At 35.2% G+C, this 21699-nt stretch overlaps 1 protein-coding gene across 3 annotated transcripts in view; it reads right to left on the bottom strand.

Moving 5' to 3' along the window:
• The window catches only part of RAB3GAP1 (RAB3 GTPase activating protein catalytic subunit 1), a 169333-nt gene that overhangs the window by 25057 nt on the left and 122577 nt on the right, over positions 1-21699 (bottom strand). For all 3 annotated transcript variants that reach the window (XM_037850358.1, XM_037850359.1, XM_037850360.1), the window contains 7 exons: positions 11983-12064; positions 10388-10456; positions 9205-9278; positions 6906-6998; positions 6275-6444; positions 4245-4331; positions 3170-3342 (listed from right to left, as the gene is read on the bottom strand). In XM_037850358.1, the coding sequence (XP_037706286.1) occupies positions 3170-3342; positions 4245-4331; positions 6275-6444; positions 6906-6998; positions 9205-9278; positions 10388-10456; positions 11983-12064 (748 nt within the window). The remainder of the gene's footprint in view (positions 1-3169; positions 3343-4244; positions 4332-6274; positions 6445-6905; positions 6999-9204; positions 9279-10387; positions 10457-11982; positions 12065-21699) is intronic.

Genomic DNA, 21699 nt, shown 5'->3' with positions numbered 1-21699 from the left:
AAGCAACATAAAGAAGACCCTAGAAGAGCATAAAGAAGAAATTGCAAGAGTAAATAAAAAAATAGAAGATCTTATGGAAATAAAAGAAACTGTTGGCCAAATTAAAAAGACTCTGGATATTCACAAGATTAGAGGAAGCTGAACAACATCTCAGTGTCGTAGAAGTCCACAGAACAGAAAATGAAAGAACAAAAGAAAGAATGGAGAAAAAAATCGAAAAAATCGAAATGGATCTCAGGGATACGATAGATAAAATAAAACGCCCAAAGTTAAGACTCATTGGTATCCCAGAAGGAGAAGAGAAGGGTAAAGGTCTACAAAGAGTATTCAAAGAAATTGTTGGGGAAAACTTCCCCAACCTTCTACGTAATATAAATACACAAAGCATAAATGCCCAGCAAACTCCAAATAGAATAAATCCAAATAAATCCACTCCGAGACATATTCTGATCAGACTCTCAAATACTGAAGAGAAGGAGCAAGTTCTGAAAGCAGCAAGAGAAAAGCAATTCACCACATACAAAGGAAACAACATAAGACTAAGTTGTGACTACTCAGCGGCCACCATGGAGGCGAGAAGGCAGTGGCATGACATATTTAAAATTCTGAGAGAGAAAAATTTCCAACCAAGAATACTTTATCCAGCAAAACTCTCCTTCGAATTTGAGGGAGAGCTTAAATTTTTCACTGACAAACAAATGCTGAGAGACTTTGCCAATAAAAGACCTGCCCTACTTCGGATTCTAAAAGGAGCCCTACCAACAGAGAAACAAAGAAAGGAGAAAGAGATATAGAGAATTTTAACAGACATATATAGTACCATACATCCCAAATCACCAGGACACTCATTTTTCTCTAGTGATCACGGATCTTTCTCCAGAAGGGACCATAAGCTAGGACATAAACAAGCCTCAAGAAATTAAATAAATAAATAAATAAATTGAATATACTCAAAGCACATTCTCCAACAACAATGGAATACAAACAGAAGTCAATAATTTTGAACTGTAACTCCACTATTTACTTCCTACATGATATAAAATACACAAACTCTAATGACAAATCAGTGGTTTTGAACTCAACATAAAATATGTAATTTTAGACAACTATATAAAGGTGGGGGAATGAAATGAAGGTGGTATCAAAGAAAAACAAGATTGTTATGGATTTAAGAGGTTAATTTTAAGCCCCACAGTGAACACAAAGAAATTATTAGAGAATATAACCATAGAGATAAAAAGTAGAGTATTGGTTAAGAGAAATGGGGGAAGGGGCAATGGGGAGTTAAGAAATGAGTGTAGGGTTGCTGTTTGAGGTGAAGGGAAATTTCTAGTAATGGACAGTGGGAAAGAGCATTACAACATTCTAAATGTGATTAATCCCACTAATGGAAGGCTAGGGAGGGGGTGGAATGGGAAGATTTAGGCTGTATATATGTTTCCACAATTGGAAAAAAAAAAAAAAGTCTAAATAGATGACAACTGAATGCCAAGGATGAACCTGGATGAGACAGGAGGCTCAGAGGGTCACAGTTGAGACATAAGGAAAAGGAAATATAGAATGTAAGCTTTGTATCATTGTTGAATCTCTTGTACTTCTTAGCTGTGCTTAATGGGATTGCATAAAAGAATGTTCTTATTCATGGGAAGTGTATATGTGAATTATAGTGTTTGTTCAAGGGTGTGAGCAGCTAGCTCTCATGTTCAGAAGACAGAGCAAAAGATGATGGATGATAGACAGGGAGGGAGGGAAAGAAATAGCGATGTGACAGCATGTTAAAGTTGGTGGATTGGGCTATCGGGGGAGGGGAGTCAGGGTATGATGGAATTCTGTGTATGGGGTTAGTATTGTTTTTGCAACTGTTCCTATAACTTTGAATTTATTTCAAAATTAAAAAAAAAAAATTAAAAAACAGTCAAAACTAGATTTCCATAGCTAAGGTAAGTGAGCTCCAGAGAGGGAACAACTAAGCCTAAAATATCAAAAAGAGTCACTGTTGTATCCTCTTGGTACACAAACCAACAACAACAAACATAATACAATACTTCAATACATAATGGCAAACTAGTGATGCTCTTAAGCTAAAAGAAATTTAAAGATGTCCCATTATGATTTGGGGCCATGTCTACAAACATGCAGAAAGAAAAAGTCTCTAAACCTTCCTCAATAAGTTAAATACAGTATTTCACACCACACACACACAAAAATTTGTCTATGCATTCAGATCTCAATTATTAGTGTGCATTTCCACTATAAAAACCAACTTCTCCATCTCTCTTTAGCCAGTGGGTCTCCATTCCAGATTGCCTCTAGATCTAAACCATGAGGTTCCCAGGCAATCAGCCAAAGATATGCCCTCATATTCAACATGTTACTAAATCCGTCTTAAATTAGTAAGTTCCAGAACAAACTGGTTAGTCCTAAGAATGAATCTCGTTAAGCAGAGACTAGCAAATGACATAACAGTAAATGTTTTGGGATCAGTCACAATTTTTGATTACTCATATCACAACATCTTCCCTTAGCATGGGTAGATGAGCACAGACCTAGGCAATATCAAAAGATACGCTAATTAAAATTTATCTTATTAAATGAAACGTCAATATGATTTATGCACAAAAAATTACTATAAAAAATTACTTATAATGAACTCCAAAGATGTTTCCCCTACAATTACAAAATATATGGTCACTGCAGAAGATGTGGGAAATACATAAAAAACAAAATAAAAATATAATTTTCAACATAGGGAAAAGCCACTGTCAACCCTTGGCTGCATCTCTTTCCAATATTTTTTCCATACATAAATATTAGGATAACTGAAAGCACTCTGCATATGCAATACTATGTTCTACTTGACAACACATTAGGAACATTATTAAAAGATTCTTGGGGAAAAATATGTAATGGCTCCATAATATTCCATCAGAGACAGATATAATTTATTTATACATTCATTTACTGTTTGATACTCAGGTTGTTTCCCTTTTTTTCTTCCTATGATAGATTTGCTGCAGTGAATACCTCTACATAAATCATGTCCATGTTTCTTACTACTTTCTTAAGACAGATTTCCTAGAAGGGAAGAATTAATGGGTTAAAAGTCAAATGTCGGCTAACAAACCAAAGTCCAATTTATACAACCAGAAACTGAAATTCAAATTATTACCCTGGAATCAGAAAGTTGTTTTCCCATCTGAAACGCATTTCAAGAACAAATTCCTGCCAGAGGTGTGCCACTCCTTTCAACCCTCCATGGTAGAAATTGATCATACAAAGACACAAAGCCAATTTGTATGTTAAACTGTCGGATGGTGCAGATTTGAACTGATTGTAGAGATTCTAAATTTAACAAAACAGAAACAAAGCAAAACTTGTTAACAACATTTTTACATATATGATGAAAAAGTGGGTAGGAGAGATTTCAATACTAAAATTAGCCTAGCCTACCAAAACTAGATTTTATCAAATGCCTAATACATTACTTCCTAACTGTTCTCAGGCATTTCTGTTTTCAGGATTTCCACAGGGATCAAAAAAATGAGCTATAGTTTAGTTAGGCTAAAGTTATAGTTTGAAATCTTTAAGATGTATTCCAAACTTCATACTGTTTTAAAAATCTTTTCTTAATTAAAAAGGAGTACACACTTATTGTAAAAAAAAAAAAAAAAGAAAAAGAAAAAAAAACAAGAAAAAAGAAAAAACAACATAAAATCAGAATTGTATGAACTAAAAATGTATAAGCCTCTGCTTTTCCCCTCACTTCATGAAATCTACTTCTCAATAATAGCTACTATAAACAATTTAATGTATCCCTACCCGTGTCTTTTAAATGCTCTCATTTCTCCACTTATCAAAGACCTCTGGATAAGGGGAACATGAAAATTCTACATTTTACTTCATTAAAGAGCTCTCCATTCACTCTCTAGTTCTGAAATAAAGTTCTGAAATACAGAGAACTGATGTTGCACAACATCTGAGGAAAATCCTACAACTATGTACAGTATGTTGATGCTATTTTTTCACTGTTTCCAGAAAAACTCTTGCTACTCAAAATACCTATCTAGGCCAATGTTCTAAAACAGGTCATTATCTGAGTGGAGGCCATGATCTCCATTCAGTTTTCCTGAGCTGCTTTGTAAAATAAAAAGATAACTTATGCTACTACATTAGAAATATAATAAACTCCTAGAAATTTATTACATTTTAATAAAATGTTAATACTGAACTCCAAATCAACTTACATATTCTTCACTGTCTGATGGAGGATTATTGTCTGTTGTAATAGTTCCATCTAATAGTTTCTCAGAAGCAGCATCAGGGAATAAGAACTTGGAGAGAAGAAAATATTCATATGTTAGACCAAATTTCCTATTTTGTTGACATTTATAAATCATACTGACATTATTTGACATTTTTCTGGTTTTGCTGTTAAAACAATGGAAATGTTCCCATTGTGCTGGCCAGCTGGTTCTATCTAACTCGAATGTAAGGTTTCAGTGACTAGCCAATTTCAGAGAGAGATTTTTCTTAAGAGAAAAATAACCATCTGATTCTGTGAGCTGAACAAAATGCAAAACTGAAATCTCTCCAATGCTATTTCAGTTCTCATCCAAAGCCATTAGATTTTTTAAATGTATTATTAAAAAGGCAAAACTGTAAAAGAAAACTTAAAAACATCCATATATTCATGAGGTTCTGTAGAATTACAACATCCATAAATCTTCATATATGAAAGACTAAAGATATGCTATTCAAGACTCATAATTTCATTAAATGAAGTACCCTTAGAAAGCGGGAAGCAGCATAAACCTATAAGAACCAGTGCATCTTTCCACGTGGCTTCTGTTTATATGTTAATGTATGTGGGGGTGGTATGAGGTGGTGATGGTGAGTAACTTCTTGTCACTCCATTCATTTATATACATAATTACTTACTCATTCTAAGTGACTCAAAGTGTTAACTTGGTGCTACTGGTAGAAATTTCTGATGGGCACAGATTTGGACAAAAAATTCAATGTTTATGACTCTGAGCTATATAATTTGAATAAAATCTCTAAGGCAACATTCTTAAGAAGGAACTTAATCCACAGAAATTGATATTTAGTCCTCTTATTGCTCTTCCTCCCAACTGTTTTGTGGTATTGCTGACTCGTAATTGCTTTTATTATGCATACATACTACAGACCATGCTCAACATATTTTTTTTAAATAGAGGATCTATGATGTGCCAAAACCCAGTAATAGGCACATTTACAAACATTATCTTATTCTCATACCATTGTGTAAGCTAGATAACATTGTCCATATATATCATACAGATACAAAAAGAGCACCTTATTCAGACAAATGGACAGACAAGGTAAGATTAACATCAAGTTTCAAAGTTTGGTGTTTTTTTTCATTACACTACTTTGGAAGGTTTTTCCCAGGATTGTCTTAATGCAAAAATAGGCAGAAGAAAGATTATAACTACAATTCTAATAAAAGTGGCTCTCATTTATCAAGGCCAATTATATGCCAGGCAGTGTAACTGAAGATCCTTTAATACTCATGAAAAATCTCATGAGGTTTTTATTAGCCTCATTTTTATAGATAAGGAAACTGAATTTAGACAACTTAATAAAAATCATGCACTAAGTCAGGATTAAGCCCTGGTGTGTGTGGTTCCAAGGCTCGGCCCTTTTCCACCATCCTAAACCTCTATTTCTACCCTCCTCTAGTACTCACTATGAAACTTTCTCTATATTGTTGTCAAAGGAAGCTTTCAAAAAGACAATTCTAATCACGTCAACCATCTGCTTAAAATTGTATTAGATTGCAAAATAAAGTCCAGTGCTTCAGCATGTCAGTTTATTTGCTATCTCTTCAATCTCATTCCTGGCCACTCCCAAGGAAACACCCTACAATATACCAAAGTGCTCAATACGCTCTCTCAAGCCTCTGCTATTCCCCTGCTTCTAAAGCCTTCTCTTCAAGATTCAGCTCAAGTGCCCCTCTTTACGAAACCTTCCCTGATCCTTACTGCCCAGACAACGACAGATGCATCCTCTGCTGTGCTCTCATAGCCCTTCTGCTGACTTTTCATATGCAACTTAGTATTATAATTCCTAATTTACTTTCCTCCTTCCCACTACACTAGGAACACTCTGTGGAGACCTGCTGTTTTACTTATTTTATATTCCCAAATCCAGTGCCTGCCACATAGAAGGAACTTAATATATGATGAATAAATGATTAGGTATATAAGCATATAGAGACACATTTACTTACCAAGAGAATAGTATTGAGGACATCATTATTCAGTGGTGACTCTTCTGCACCTCTGTGTTTTTGTATTTTCTTCTTTGCAGTGTGTACCATGTTTGAAACTGATAATTTGTGAATTGGAACTGGTGCTGGCTCTGTCAACTTTGACAAAGCATGAGTTATATCAGCAATTTCTATAAAAAGAACAGAATGCATACAAATTGTATTATTTACCTTAGCAGGTTAAAGTGATGAGTAAATCGAAGACTGTGTAGAATATTTTAGTCACTCTTTCCACCAGGGTTACATGGTCTCAGAATTATAAAATTTTAATACACATGGTTCAGCTTTACATGCAAGCATGAATGACAAATATTGCATGCAAATTATTTCTCCCCAAGGGACTTCAAAGGCCAACCTTTAAAATTCTGCTTTTCAAAACATCCTGCAGTTTTGTTGGAAAGAGCTTATTAAATGCACTTAATGTCTTAAGCTCAGTTTGTAGTCTGGATAGAAATGGCATCTGTCTAGTCCATTAAAACTAGCTTCTCCAGCTTAATTCAAAATCAGAAAATAGATGAAAAGTTGCTGGAAAAATGTGCCAAATAAAAAGCTTAGTTGAAAATGATCCTAAACAACAAAAAAAGTAGGTCACCTCTTCCTTCTTCCTCAAATGTGGAGCGTCCAAGAATCTCATCAGTTGACTCCTTTCGACGGCAAACTTTAAAAAATTCACTGACAAAATCACCTACATGGAAAAAAAGTTATTCATTTTTCACACTTCTCTGAAAGAAATCAGTCCTATACATTAAAGTACCTATCTCTTCACAAACGCTATTAACTAAGATACGGTAGGGAAAAAATAAAAAAAAACTCTGTTTTTCCATGTTGAGAAGCCAAAAATTAATCCTATTTTAAAGTTAGACTGGTTCTTCATTCTCCGTTTTCCATGTCCCAGGATATTAAAAATTTTTTTTCCTTAGAAATTCCTCTAGAATAAAAGGCAAAAATAATTGTACATAATATTAAACACTTATTATGTGCTCCAATGAGAAGTAGTATCTATTACCGTGAAGTTCTGTAACCAGATTAAGTATGTATATAGTATTATTCTTTTCCCAAATGCCACCCTATTAGAATTTTGAACCCATTAAAAAATATATAAAAGAAATTCTGAAGATGTTTTTCTAGAGTATTAAGAAATCATGCAAGTTGACAGTTATCACATCTTCTGCTACATATTAATGGTATGCTTTGTGTCATTATTATAAGGGGAGAAAGGAGTTTGACATCTCTAAAACAGCTGCAAAGAGATTTGTTTGCACAACGAAATTATAGCTTAATAAGAACTATCAGTACTAAAATTACTGATTAATAATCAACAGAGTAGATCTAAGCTTTACAATTCATCATCTATTTTGTTATTACACACACCATTTGATCCTCACAACAACCCTATGAAGTATGTTTTACTGAGAAGGACATTGAGGCTTGAAGAGATTAAGAAACTTTGCCCAAACTGGTGGATCTAGAATTTGAATCAAGATCTGTAAACTCCAAAGTTCTTGATGTCAAACCTATACTTTCTCCCTTAAGCCCTAGATTAAGCCACCAAGGGCAGGAATTTTACCTTTTAACATCCGTGTTCCCGAATATATACTTAACAAAAATGGCAAGTGCTAATTAATTAGCATTTGATGAACAGTGTAAGATGAGTAATAGAGAGCTCAAGAAAATAATGCTTTATAGAAATGCATCATTACTATCATCAGAAAATATTCAGGGACTCATCAGTTGAATAATAATATACCAGGTGGTATGGAGTAAAGATGACATAGATGAACACAAGAAATAAAGAAAATATTTCCACATGCAGTAAAGATAACAGAAAAAAATGGAAAAGCACACTGAGGAGATGGGTTCGTAAGATTTCACAGGAGATACACTAACAAAAATGGGAAGGGAAAGACAATTCCACATGTGCGAAAATAAGACCATCTGAATAGCGGCTGACATTTTGAAAAACTGATGTTTTTCAAAGTTCCTATTTGTGTTATTTCACGATTCTTCAAAGAACCTGTAAGGTATGCAAGATTATTTTCACCCCCTTTCTCATATCAGAAAATAAGCTTGCAGAGATGATACAACTCTACAGAGGGGCTACAGTGCAGACTGTCAAAATCAGTGCTCCTCCCATCATGTTCCACAGGTCCAGTGGGACAACAAAAATCAAACAAGGCTCCACTAACTGGAATGGAAGAGGCAAACCACAGGAGGAAGGTAAAGAAATAACACAAAAACATCAAAAGAATAAAACTCCAGTAATGGGAAAATACTGGAGAATTCTGAGGTGTAGAATTCTTCAGGTTAAAACTGAAAAACAAGATGGAAATCCTGCTAGAGCTATTGAAGAGCTAATTAGAGTCACTTCAATTAGCAAAGATATAAAAATCAAAGAAACAAATGGTATAGATGATATTAACCAAGGTCATAAATGTAAAAAAAAAATTCCTTTTTGTGCAGGTAAAATATAGTATAAAGGATACATATTCATGGTAGCACAACACCATGATCATAATTAACAGCACTGAATTACATAAGTAAATGTTGTTAAAAGGGGAAATTTTAGGTCATATATATTACTATAATAAAAATTAAAAAAAAAAAAACAGGACTGCACAACACAGTGCACCCTATTGTAAATGATGCACTACAGTTAACAGTACAATTATAAAAATGTTCTTTCATGAATTTTAACAAAATACCACAACAATGCAAGGTGTTAATAATAGGGCGGTATATAGGAACTCTATTACAACTTCTCTAATAAAAATATTTTTTTAAACAAAAAAAGAAAAAAGAAGAAGAAGGAAAAAAAGAATGTACACAGTGTTCCTGATTCGGAAGATAAGCTGAGTGGTGGTATCTCTGGAAAAGAATGCAATATACCTTACCTAGCAAACACTGAGGATTATCGGCTTTTCGAACTCGAACAGACCAATGGGGAGCTTGAATAGGATCCAAATCACTAAAACACAAAACAGTAAACATAAGATCCTAATTATAACAATTTGCAAGATTCATGGATTTTAAAAAATAAAATAAAATCTCTTAAAATTTCTTAGACAAAAATGCATAAAAGCAAATAATTTAAACTTATCAAAAAACATAAAAATGATTCTGAAGAGGTAATGTATAGTGATAAAACTTAATGAGAATTACATATAAAGAACAATAAAAAAGGAATGAGAAATAAAGAATCTGTTTTTTATATTAATAAAAAAAGAGACTACAGAAATTTGCACAAGATCAAAAATGCCCTATTTTACCAAATAAATAAATTATAGCACATTCAATTAATGGAATACAATTCAGCCATTTCAAAAATGACAACACAGAGCTATATTTATTGACATAAAAAGATAAAATATGTTAAATGAATACAGCAAATTAACATATAACTTAAATTGTAGAAAAATAAACCCTTTTTAACTCCTATTTCAAGTGATAGGATTATACATGGTCTTTACTTTCTTTTCTTTTTAACCTCTCTAAATTAAGCACTCATGTTTTTTATTATGATGAGCAAATACAACAAATTTACTTAACTTAGGAAAAGAAAAGGTATTCTATTTCTCACTGTTCTGCCTCGAACATGAGAAGGTGCTTATATAAGTTGCCTTCTTTCTCCACATTGTTCCTGGATAATTCTTGCTATAATTTTCAAGCTGCTGTTCAAGGAGTGTTTGAATGGATGTTTTATATTTATGTTTTACTATTTATGATCAGATATTATTCCAAAACATTCTTATAAACTTCATGTCTTCATAAGTACTTCATGAAATGCTTCTTACCAGCTCAGTAAAGTTCAACAGAATTACGCACTGAATCCCAAACTTAGAGGCCTCTATTTTGCTAAAACCAAAAAAGATTCAGATTGCTCATTATCCCTGACCTAAGGATCACATCCCCACAGTCTACTACATATTAAACTATCTAAAGAAGTGATCTTTAAAAATAGAAAAATAAACCTTTTCAGAAAGTGATGTAAAAAAAAGGAAAATTGCTAATCATTTAGCAGTTAATTTATTCTAATGAAGTTTCTGAATCTCAATGCACTACTCTTAACATACTTACGAATAAACATCATTATCCACAATGATCCCTTCTGTCAGGTGAGGCCATGTAGTTGCTAAATGGAGTTCACTAAAATAAGCAAACATAAAATATATCCAAGAGCTTTAAAACTGCATATATTCTCTGACTCAGCAATTATACGTCTAGAAATTTATCCTAAGTAAGAAGATATGTACATACACGTATGTTAAAACTAATGGTATTTTTAATACAATAAAACTGAAAACAACTGGTATGGCAAAATGGTAATACACCCATATGAAGTAAACATTTTGTAAACATTAAAAAATCATGTTATACACAGTAGTCAAAAAATTAGAAATAGCCCAAATATCAATCAGATGATGAATGGATAAACAAAATTTGCTATATACATTCATAAAATGGAATGAAGTTCTGTTCTGATATATGCTACAATATGGATGAAACTTGACAACACTATGCATATGCTAAATGAAATAAGTCAGACACAAAAGGGCAAATGTTGTATTATTCCACTTATATGAAATATCTAGAATAGTCAAATTCATGGAGACAGACAACAGATTAGAGGTTACCAGGGCATGGGGAGAGGAGAAAAGAGGAGTTATTGCTTAATGGATACAGAGTTCCTGTTTTGAGATATGAAGAAGTTTTGGTTATGGTAGGTGGTGATGGTAACATAACATTGCAAATATAATCAATGCCATTGACCTGTACACTTAAAAGTGGTTACAGTGGCAAGTTTTATGGCATATATATGTAACTACAAAAAAATTAATTAAAAAAGAATGAAAGTCCTACATGAATTCATGCTATAAGATTAATTAACCTTGAAATGTTTACATTAAATGAAAGAAGTCAAACACAAAAGGCCACATATTCTCTGACTCTATATGAAATATACAGAATCGGTAAATTCACAGACACAGAAAGCAAATTAGCAATTGCTAAGAGCTGGGAGGAGAGAAGAATGAGCAGCAACTGCTAACAGGTATGGGGCTTCTTTTTGGGGTGATGAATATATTCTGGAAATAGTAATAATGGTTGTGCAACTTTGTGAATACTAACAACCACTGAAATGTATACTTTAAATCATAAATTTTATGGTTTGTTAATTTTATCTGAATAAAAAAATTACTAGACATTAGGGGTTGGTAAACTTTTTTCTAAAAAGGCAAAATAGTAAATATTTTAGGCTTTGTGGACCATGTACAGGCTCTGTTGCCTATTCTTTTCTTTTGGCCAGTACTCTGCACCAATACAAAATGTAAAGGGCTATTAATTCTGGGTGATGAATAAATGAATGCTTGTGATATTCTCTGTACTTTTCAATATTTACATTTTCCCCCCAAAAATATACCAAGAATCATTTCTATAATGACTAATCAATAAATGGCAATCTAAACAGTTTATGTATTACTTTAAAAACTCTTTTATTTCTTAAGTTACAGTGAAAAAGATCTATATATTATTAGGTGTTAGGTCTTTATTTCAAGTCCTACATTGTTTCAACAGGCTACAGTCTTAGAAAGCATTAATCAATACAATGCAATATCACTGTAAATTTAAAAGTGAAATAATCCCATACTCAAATGACAGAATGAAATTCTCACCTAATAGGATCTTCACAGGCACCAAATGGTAACTTGCCAAATTCCAGGCCTCCAACCTCTCCTCCTACAAGGGCATCTATATCTAAACAAAGGAAATGTTTTTCCATTATTTGGCCAAAAAAAAAGGACAAATAAGTATTTTATCTACTTAGGGTAAGCCCTCTGGGACATTAAAGCTTTAAAAGGGCATACAACACATATTGTGCAAATAGCAAGTTAGACAGCAAGCAATCAGGAACAAAAGACTTCCTATGAGAACAACATAGTAAATACACCACCTTATTTCCTATATATCCAATGTTTCATTCAAGCCACGCATTCTCCATTTTACCCCTTTTGACAGATGTCTTAAATATTACTTAAGACACATTTCTGTAAACATTTTTCATTTTCTAAGAATGTGATTAATATTATCGAAAAGAAAATTAAATCACCAACCCTACATTCATCAGTTTTGCTATCAAGAATTTGTGAATAGCAAATTTCCTATCATTAATAAAACTGTATTTTGCTTGAAAGTACCTGTAAATATTTAAAGTTCGGAAAAGAAACTCCTTTCCATTATGACTGGTGTGTAAGAGTAGAGGGGAATTTAGAGGGTAAATCACCCCACTTGGTTCTACTCCTCCTAAAGAAGTAATAAACACTTCTAAAAGACATGAAGAGGATTTATTTCTCTTTGAAATAATATAGATGGTTGTTTGTAATGATACACACTATACTATGAATTAAATTAAAATCTACTGTTGAGTTATGAACACTCCCCAGATTTGCTAAAATAATTTTTGACAATTATCTACACTCTAATTTATTAAAATTAGTCACTTTATATGACTCAAAGACTTATTCAATAAATTTTCTCAAGTCAATTCATCCCATTTTTCCAACTCAAGAATGATGCTGGAGGATCCAAGATGGCAGATTATGAATGATAGAGCAAAACACTTCTCTGTGAAAAACACTAGGTAAAAGACAGAAAGTGCACCAGAATACCAGTTCCAGCATTGCACCAGCTGGACAAGGTCCATTAAATCCACAGGGGCTGTGGACTTGGTGAAACCAAGAGTTTGTGCTCAGAAACAAGTGAGTGAGGCTGCTGGAGAAACAGCAGCCATGACACAGTCCGGAGAAACCAGGAGTCAGCATTTGGAGACGGATTAGTTTAAAAACCCCAAAAGCAGCTGCAGATGCAGCAGCGAGAGCCACGCAGTCGAGCACAGTGTAGAGTGCCTTCCATGCCCCAGGCACACGCCTCAGTATCTGGAGTGGACAACAGCCTTTTGCACACCTGCAGCTAATTATCCTGGAGCTAGGAAGGCAGAGGTCCGTGGAAGGGGGAAATTACCATGTCCCGTATAGCCATCTTCTCAGTGGGCTGGGAATGCCCCTGCGCTACACGATGGCTGAGAGCTTCCCTAGAGGATTTCACTCACCTGTGACATTGCCCAGTCTTCCCTTCATGGAGGCCTGTGGAGGGCATGGCTTGGAGACGGGGTCCTGCATGGAAGTCCCAAGGGCCCTACATGAATCCTAGGGACTTGTGGGCCCACAGCAGAGAGACTGTGGGGAGTTTGAGCCAAAGGGTTCGACTCATGCAACAGCATTAAGCCTCTCAGAACGGCTGGGAGATGAGTCTTAAAGCTGCCTTCCCTCCCTAACTGCAAAGGGCACACTCCCCAGTTTCAGGGCTGGCTGCACCAACTACACACGGAAATTTGGTGCACTGATTGGACCCCTACAGAATCTGACCCCCACTTGCCACACAGAGGAAGGTGGGGAGAACTGGCTTGAGGGTAATAGGTGGCTTGGGGGCACCATCTATTGGTAAGTTAGAGAAAGTACACTCCACCAAGCTATAGCTCTGACAAATTATAGATAATTGTTCAAATAAGCCTGCATAATCTAAAAGAACCCTATAAAGATAAGCAAATGCCAAGAGGCCAAAGACAACAGAGAATTTTTAAAGCATATGAAGAAACCAGATGATATGGATCACCCAAACCCAAGTACCCAAATCAAAACATCAGAAGAGACACAGTACTTGGAACAATTAATCAAAGAAGTAATCACAAACAACAACAATATGGTACAGCATATAAAGGACATGAAGAAGACCCAAGAAGAGCATAAAGAAGAATTTGCAAGTGTAAATTTTAAGAAAACAATCTTATGTAAATAAAAGAAACTTGATCAAATTTAAAAGATTCTGGATACACACAGTACTAGACTAGAGGAAGCTGAAGAAAGAATAAGTGAACTGGAAGAGTGCAGAAAGGAAAATAAAAGTACAAAAGAAAGAATGGAGAAAAAAAATCAAAATGTATCTCAGGGATATGATAGACAACAGAAAGCATGCAAATATAAGAATCATTGGTGCTCCAGAAGGGGAAGAGAAGGGTAAATGTCTAGGAAGAGTATTCAAAGAAATTGTTGGGGAAAACTTCCCAACCCTTCTAAACAACATAGATACGCAAATCATAGACGCCCAAAGAAATCCAAACAGAATAAATCCAAATAAACCCACTCTAAGACATATTCTGATCAGACTGTCAAATGCTTAAGAGAGGGAACAAGTTCTGAAAGCAGCAAGAGAGAAGCAATTCACCACATACAAGGGAAACAAGATAAGACTAAGCAGTGACTACTCAGCGGCCACCATGGAAGTGAGAAGGCAGTGGTATGACATATTTAAAATTCTGAAACAGAAAAATTGCCAACCATGAATTCTTTATCCAGCTAAGCTCTCCTTGAAATTTGAGGGAGAGCTTAAAATCTTCACAAACAAATGCTGAAGAGAATTTGCTAACAAGAGACCTGCCCTACTTGAGATACTAAAAGGGGGCTCTACTGTCAGAGAAACAAAGAAAGGAGAAAGAGGTATGGAGAAGAGTTCATAATTAAAGAGATTTAGAAAGGGTATGTTAAAGGAAATAAAGAGAGAGTGGGAAAAAAGATATCTGACAAACATAAACCAATGGATAGGATGGCTGAGTCAAGAAATGCCTTCACAGTAATAACACTGAATGTGAATGGATTAAACTCCCCAATTAAAAGATGTAGATTGGCAGAAGGGATTAAAAGCTATGAACCAGAGAAGTGAGTCTAAGATGGCGGCATAGAGAGGAATGGAAACTAGTTAGTCCCCCTGGAACTAATAAACTAGGAACAACAGGTAAATAATCCGAAATAACTGTGGTAGGACAAAAGTGACCGTCCACTAATCATACACCAACCTGAATTGAGAGGAATGCCTGAGATTGCAGAATAAAATCTGTAAGTAAAAATCGTGGATCTAAGCCAGGAGCCCCCTCCCCTCACAGCCTGAACTGCAAAGCCTCGTGGTGCTGGAGAGCAGCACTCTCCGAGCAAGTGAACATAGCTCAACTGAGCTGCAACTGGGGTTTTAATTAGCAAACATGCACAGCTCAATACAAGCTATGAATCCCCAACAAGCAGTAAGAGGCTTTTGGTGACAACTGACCTTGGAGACCTGGGAGGGTGGTGGGGCCCAGAGGACTGGGTGCTGTCTCTGGCCGATGGGTGAAACAGGGTGGCCATGAACTGGCCCTGAAGGGGGGATTTCTGTCCCTTTTTTGGCTCAGTGGAGAAAGCCTCAGCCATTTTCAGTTCCCAGCACTCTGACACAGACAAGGGTGGAGACAGCACATCTATTCAAATGCTAATGACCTCTTCCTAGGGGGATATCTTCACTAAGAGGAAAGAGGTGGGGCCCAGCTCTACTACCTGCCTTCCATTGAGAACCAGATCCCAGAGCCTGGGGGAAAACAACCAAGGGCCACACCTCGATATACCAGTCTGGAGCTACCAGCCAACAAGCGCCACCTGATGGGGAAAAAAGCACCTCACAGGGTGAATCAATATTCTAAGACACACCCTCAGGGAGATGTGATACTACTGCCTCCTTCTGAGACCAGAGCCTGTTCTGGTCTGGGAAAACCTGATTGGGGTAACCAAGGAAACCAGATGTCTAGACAACAAAAAACTACAACCTACACTAAGAAAAACAAAGTTATGGCCCAGTCAAAGGACCAAACTTACACTTCAACTGAGATACAGGAATTGAAACAACTAATACTAGATCAATTTAAAAAGTTTACAGAGGATATGGCAAAATAGATGAAGCATATAACGGAAACACTGAGCATACATAAGGTAGAAACTGAAAGTTCAAAAAAACTGGCAGAATCTATGGAAATAAAAGGCGTAACACATGAGATGAAAGACACAATGGAAACATACAACAGACCTCAAGAGACAGAAAAAACACTCAGGAACTGGAGAACAAGACACGTGAAAGCTTACACACAAGAACAGATAGAGAAAAGAATGGAAAAATATGAGCAACATCTCCAGGAATTAAATGACAACACGAAATGCAGAACTGTACATGTCATTGGTGTCCCAGAAGGAAAAGGGAAGGGAAAAGGGGCAGAAGCAATAATAGAGGAAATAATCAACAAAAATTTCCCATCTCTTATGAAAGACATAAAACTACAGATTCAAGAAGTTCAGAGTACCCCAAATGGAATAGATCTGAATAGGCCTAAGCCAAGAGTTAATAACCAGATTATCAAACGTCAACGATCAAGAGAGAATCCTGAAAGCAGAAAGAGAAAAGTGATCTGTCACATACAAAGGAAGCTTAATAAGACCATGTGCAGATTTCTCAATAGAAACTAAGGAGGCAAGAAGGAAATGGTGTGACATATTTAAGATATTGAAAGAGAAAAACCACCAACCAAGAATCCTACATACAGCAAAACAGTCCTTCAAATATAAGGGAGAGTTTAAAAGATTCTCTGACAAACAGACAATGACAAGAGCTTGTGAACAAGATAACTGTTCTACAGGAAATTTAAAGGGAGCACTGCAGACAGAAAGGAAAAGACAAGAGTGAGAGGTTTGGAAAACAATTGGAAGACAGTAGCACAGCAATGTAATAACACTGAATAAGGATGACTGTGAGTATATGGTTGAAAGGGTTAGGTTAGGAGCATGTGGGACACCAGAAGAAAAGAGGAAAGATAAAGACTGGAACTGTATAACTCAGGGAAACCTATGCTGCTCAATGATTGTGATAAAAGGTACAAATATGTTTTTACGTGACATAGAATAAATGAATGTCAACACTGCAAGGTGTTAAAAATAGGGTGGGATTGGGGGAAAATATAATCAATGCAAACTAGAGACTATAATTAACAGAAACATTATGCTTCCTTCTGTAACAAAGGTAATATACCAAAGCTAAATGCATATGGGGGGGAAACATATGGGAAGGGTATGGGACTCTTGGCCTTGGTGGTGGTATCTGACTCTTTATTCTACTTTAGATTAATGCTATCTTTCCTTTTGTTGCTTCCTAGCTATCATGTTTTGTTTTGTTTTGTCTTGTTTCTCTCTTTCTTTTTTCTTTTTGTTTCTTTAACTTCTTTGACTCTTCCTCCTTCTTTGTGGAAGAAATGGAGATGTCTTTATAGAGATAGTGGTGATGGTGGTAACACATAAATATGTGGCTATAGAGGGAACCAAAGATTGTTTACTTAGGATGGAATGTATGGTATGTGAACAAAATCATCTTAAAAAAAATGGGTTGATGAAGAAACTTTGAGGGCACTATATTGAGTGAAATAAGACAGACACAGAAGGACCAATACTGCAGGGTCTCACTGACATGAACTAATTTTAATATGTAAACTCATAAACAAGAAATACAAGTTACCAGGATATATAACAAGGCTAAAGAATGGGGAGCGGTTGCTCATTATGAGCAGAATGTGCAACTAGGGTGAACTTAAATGCTTAGAAATGGACAGAGGTGATGGTAGCACATTGTGACAATAACTTTAACAGTAATGAGTGGTGTGTGAATGGGGTGGAAAAGGTAAGTTCAGAGTCAAGTATATCACCAGAAGGAAAGTTAGAAGTTAAAAGATGGGAATGTATAAAACAGTGAATCTTGTGGGGGACAAGGTCCATGAAACTGTACAAATATCAGAAATCTCTCTCATGAAATAGAACAAATGTATGATACTATAACTAGAACTTAATACTAGAGGGGCATTTAGGAAAAATATATACCTATTGCAAACCATATACTAGAGTTGGTAGTATTTTAACAGTCTTCCATCAATAGCAACAAATGTATTATACCAAAACTATGAATCAATAATGGAGAGGGGGTGGTTAGGCATATGGGAGGATCTGAATTTCCTTGTTTTTTTTTTTTTTTTTGTCTTTATTTCTTTTCTGCAGTAATGAAAAGGTTCTTAAAATAGAAAAAAAAATTGTGGTGATGGATGCACAGCTGTATGATCATACTGTGGACAACTGATGGCACACTTTGGATCTTTGGATAATTATGTGGTATGCGAAATATCTCAATAAAAAAATTTTTTTAAAAATATGAACCATCAATATGTTGCTTACAAGAGACTCATCTTAGACACAGGGACATAAAGAAATTGAAAGTGAAAGCGTAGAAAAAAATATTCCATGCAAGCTACAGCCAAAAGAAAGCAGGAGTAGCAATATTAATCTCAGATAAAATAGACTTTAAATGCAAGGATGTTATAAGAGACAAAAAAGGTCACTATATATTAATAAAAGGGACAATTCAACAAGAAGAAATAACAACCATAAATGTCTATACACCCAATCAAGGTGCCCCAAAATACATGAGACAAACACTGGCAAACCTGAAGGAAAGCAACAGATGTTTCCACAATAATTGTGGGAGACTTCAATACATCACTCTATCCTATAGATAAATCAACAAGACAGAGGACCAATAAGGAAACTGAAAACTTAAACAATCTGATAAATGAATCTGAATTAAGGGACATATATAGAACACTACATCCCAAATCACCAGGATACACATTCTTCTCTAGTGCTCATGGAACTTTCTCCAGAATAGATCATATGCTGGGACATAAAACAAGCCTCAATAAGTTTTACAACATTGAAATTATTCAAAGCACATTCTCTGATCACAATGGAATACAATTAGAAGTCAATAACCATCAGAGACTTAGAAAAGTCACAAATATCTGGAGGTTAAACAACACACTCCTAAATAATCAGTGGGTTGAAGAAGAATAGCAAGAGGAATTGCTAAATACATAGAAATAAATGCAAATGAGAATACAACATATAAAACCTTATGGGACGCAGCAAAGGCAGTGTTGAGGGGAAAATTTAAAGCTCTAAATGCATAAATTAAAAAAGGAAGAAAGAGCTAAAATCAAAGAATTAATGGAACAACTGAAGAAGCTAGAAAATGAACAGCAAACTAATCCTAAACCAAATAGAAGAAAAGAAATAACAAGGATTAAAGTAGAAATAAATAACATAAAGAACAAAAAAAACAGTAAAATAAATAGCACCAAAAGTTGGTTCTTTGAGAAGATCAACAAGATTGACAAGTCCCTAGCTAGACTGACAAAATAAAAAAGACAGAAGACCGAAATAAACAAAATAAAAAATGAGAGAGGGGACATTACTGTGGATCCCAAAGAAATCTAAAAAATTGTAAGAGAATACTATGAACAACTGTATGCCAACAAACTAGATAATGTAGAGGAAATGGCCAATTTCCTGGAAACACAAGAACAAGCCAGACTGACCAGAGAAGAAATAGAAGACCTCAACCAACCAATCATAAGCAAAAGATCCAATCAATCATAAAAAAGCTTCCCACAAATAAATGCCCAGGGCCAGATGACTTCACAGGGGAATTCTACCAAACTTTCCAAAAAGAACTGACATCTATCTTACTTAAATTCATTCAAAACACTGAAGAAAATGGAACACTACCTAACTCATTTTATGGAGCTAACATCACTCTAATACCAAAACCAGGTAAAGATGCCACAAGAAAGGAAAACTACAGGCCAACCTCCCTAATGAATATACATGCAAAAATTCTCAACAAAATACTTGCAAATCGAATCCAAAGACACATTAAAAAAATCATACACCATGACCAAGTGGGGTTCATTCCAGGCATGCAAGGATGGTTCAACATAACAAAATCAATCAATATAATACAAAACATTAACAAATCAAAAGGGAAAATTCAAATGATCATCTCAATATATGCTGAAAAATAATTCAACAAAACCCAGCATCCTTTTTTGATAAAAACATTTCAAAAGGTAGGAATTGAAGGAAACTTCCTCAATATGATACAGGGCATATATGAGAAACCCACAGCCAGCATAGCAGCCAATGGTGAGAGACTGAAAGAAAGCCTTCCCTCTAAGATCAGGAACGAGACAAGGATACCCGCTGTCACCACTGTTATTCAACATTGTGCTAGAAGTGCTAGCCAGAGCAATCGCCAAGAAAAAGAAATAAAAGGCATCCAAATTGGAAAGGAAGAAGTAAAACTGTCATTATTTGCAGATAAAATGATCTTATCTCTGGAAAACCCTGAGAAATCGACAACACACCTATTAGACCTAATAATAGCAAAGTAGTGGGATACAAGATTAATGCACATAAGTCTGTAATGTTCCTATATACTAGAAATGACCTAACTGAAGAGACAGAAAAAGATACCATTCTCAATAGCAACTAAAAAAATCAAGTATCTGGGAATAATCTTAACCAAGGATGTAAAAAACCTATACATAGAAAACTACATAACTTTACTAAAAAAAATAGAAGGGGACCTAAAAAGATGGAAAAATATTCCCTGTTCACGGATAGGAAGGCTAAATGTCATTAAGATGTCAATTTACCCAAACTCATCTACAGATGCAATGCAATTCCTATCAAAATTCCAACAACCTACTTTGCAGACTTGGAAAAGCTAGCAATCAAATTTATTTGGAAGGGGAAGATGCCTCAAATTGCTAAAAACATTCTAAAAAAGAAAAACGAAGTGGGAGGACTTACACTCCCTGACTTTGAAGCTTATTATAAAGCCACAGTTATCAAAACAGCATGGTACTGGCACAAAGACAGACATATCGATGAATGGAATTGAATTAAGAATTCAGAGACAGACCCCCAGATCTATGGCCGACTGATCTTTGATAAGGCCCCCAAAACCAGTGAACTGGATCATAACAGTCTATTCAACAAATGGGGCTGGGAGAGCTGGATATCCATATCCAAAAGAATAAAAGAGGAACTCTACCTCACCCTACACAAAAATTAACTCAAAATGGATTGAAGACCTCAATATAAGAGACAGTACCATGTCTCCTAGAAGATAATGTAGGAAAACATCTTCAAGACCTTGTATTAGGAGGTCACTTCCTAGACCTTACACCCACAGCACAAGCAACAAAAGAAAAAATAGATAAATGGGAACTCCTCAAACTTAAAAGCTTCTGTACCTCAAAGGAATTTGTCAGAAAGGTGTAGAGGCAGCCAATTCAATGGGAAAAATATTTGGAAACCATGCATCTAACAAAAGACTGATATCTTGCATATATAAAGAAATCCTACAACTCAATGACGATAGTACAGACAGCCCAATTATAAAATGGGCAAAAGATATGAAAAGACAGTTCTCTGAAGAGGAAATACAAACGGCCAAAAACCACATGAAAAAAATGTTTATATTCACTAGCTATTAGGGAGATGCAAATTAAGACCACAATGAGATACCATCTCACACCTATTAATTGGCTGCCATTAAACAAACAGGTAACTACAAATGCTGGAGAGGATGTGGAGAAATTA

The sequence above is a fragment of the Choloepus didactylus genome, chromosome 9, assembly GCF_015220235.1.
Source record: "Choloepus didactylus isolate mChoDid1 chromosome 9, mChoDid1.pri, whole genome shotgun sequence".
Lineage (NCBI taxonomy): Eukaryota > Metazoa > Chordata > Mammalia > Pilosa > Megalonychidae > Choloepus > Choloepus didactylus.
Note: the sequence above shows the minus strand (reverse complement) of the source record. Positions and strands in the feature narration are given on the sequence as shown.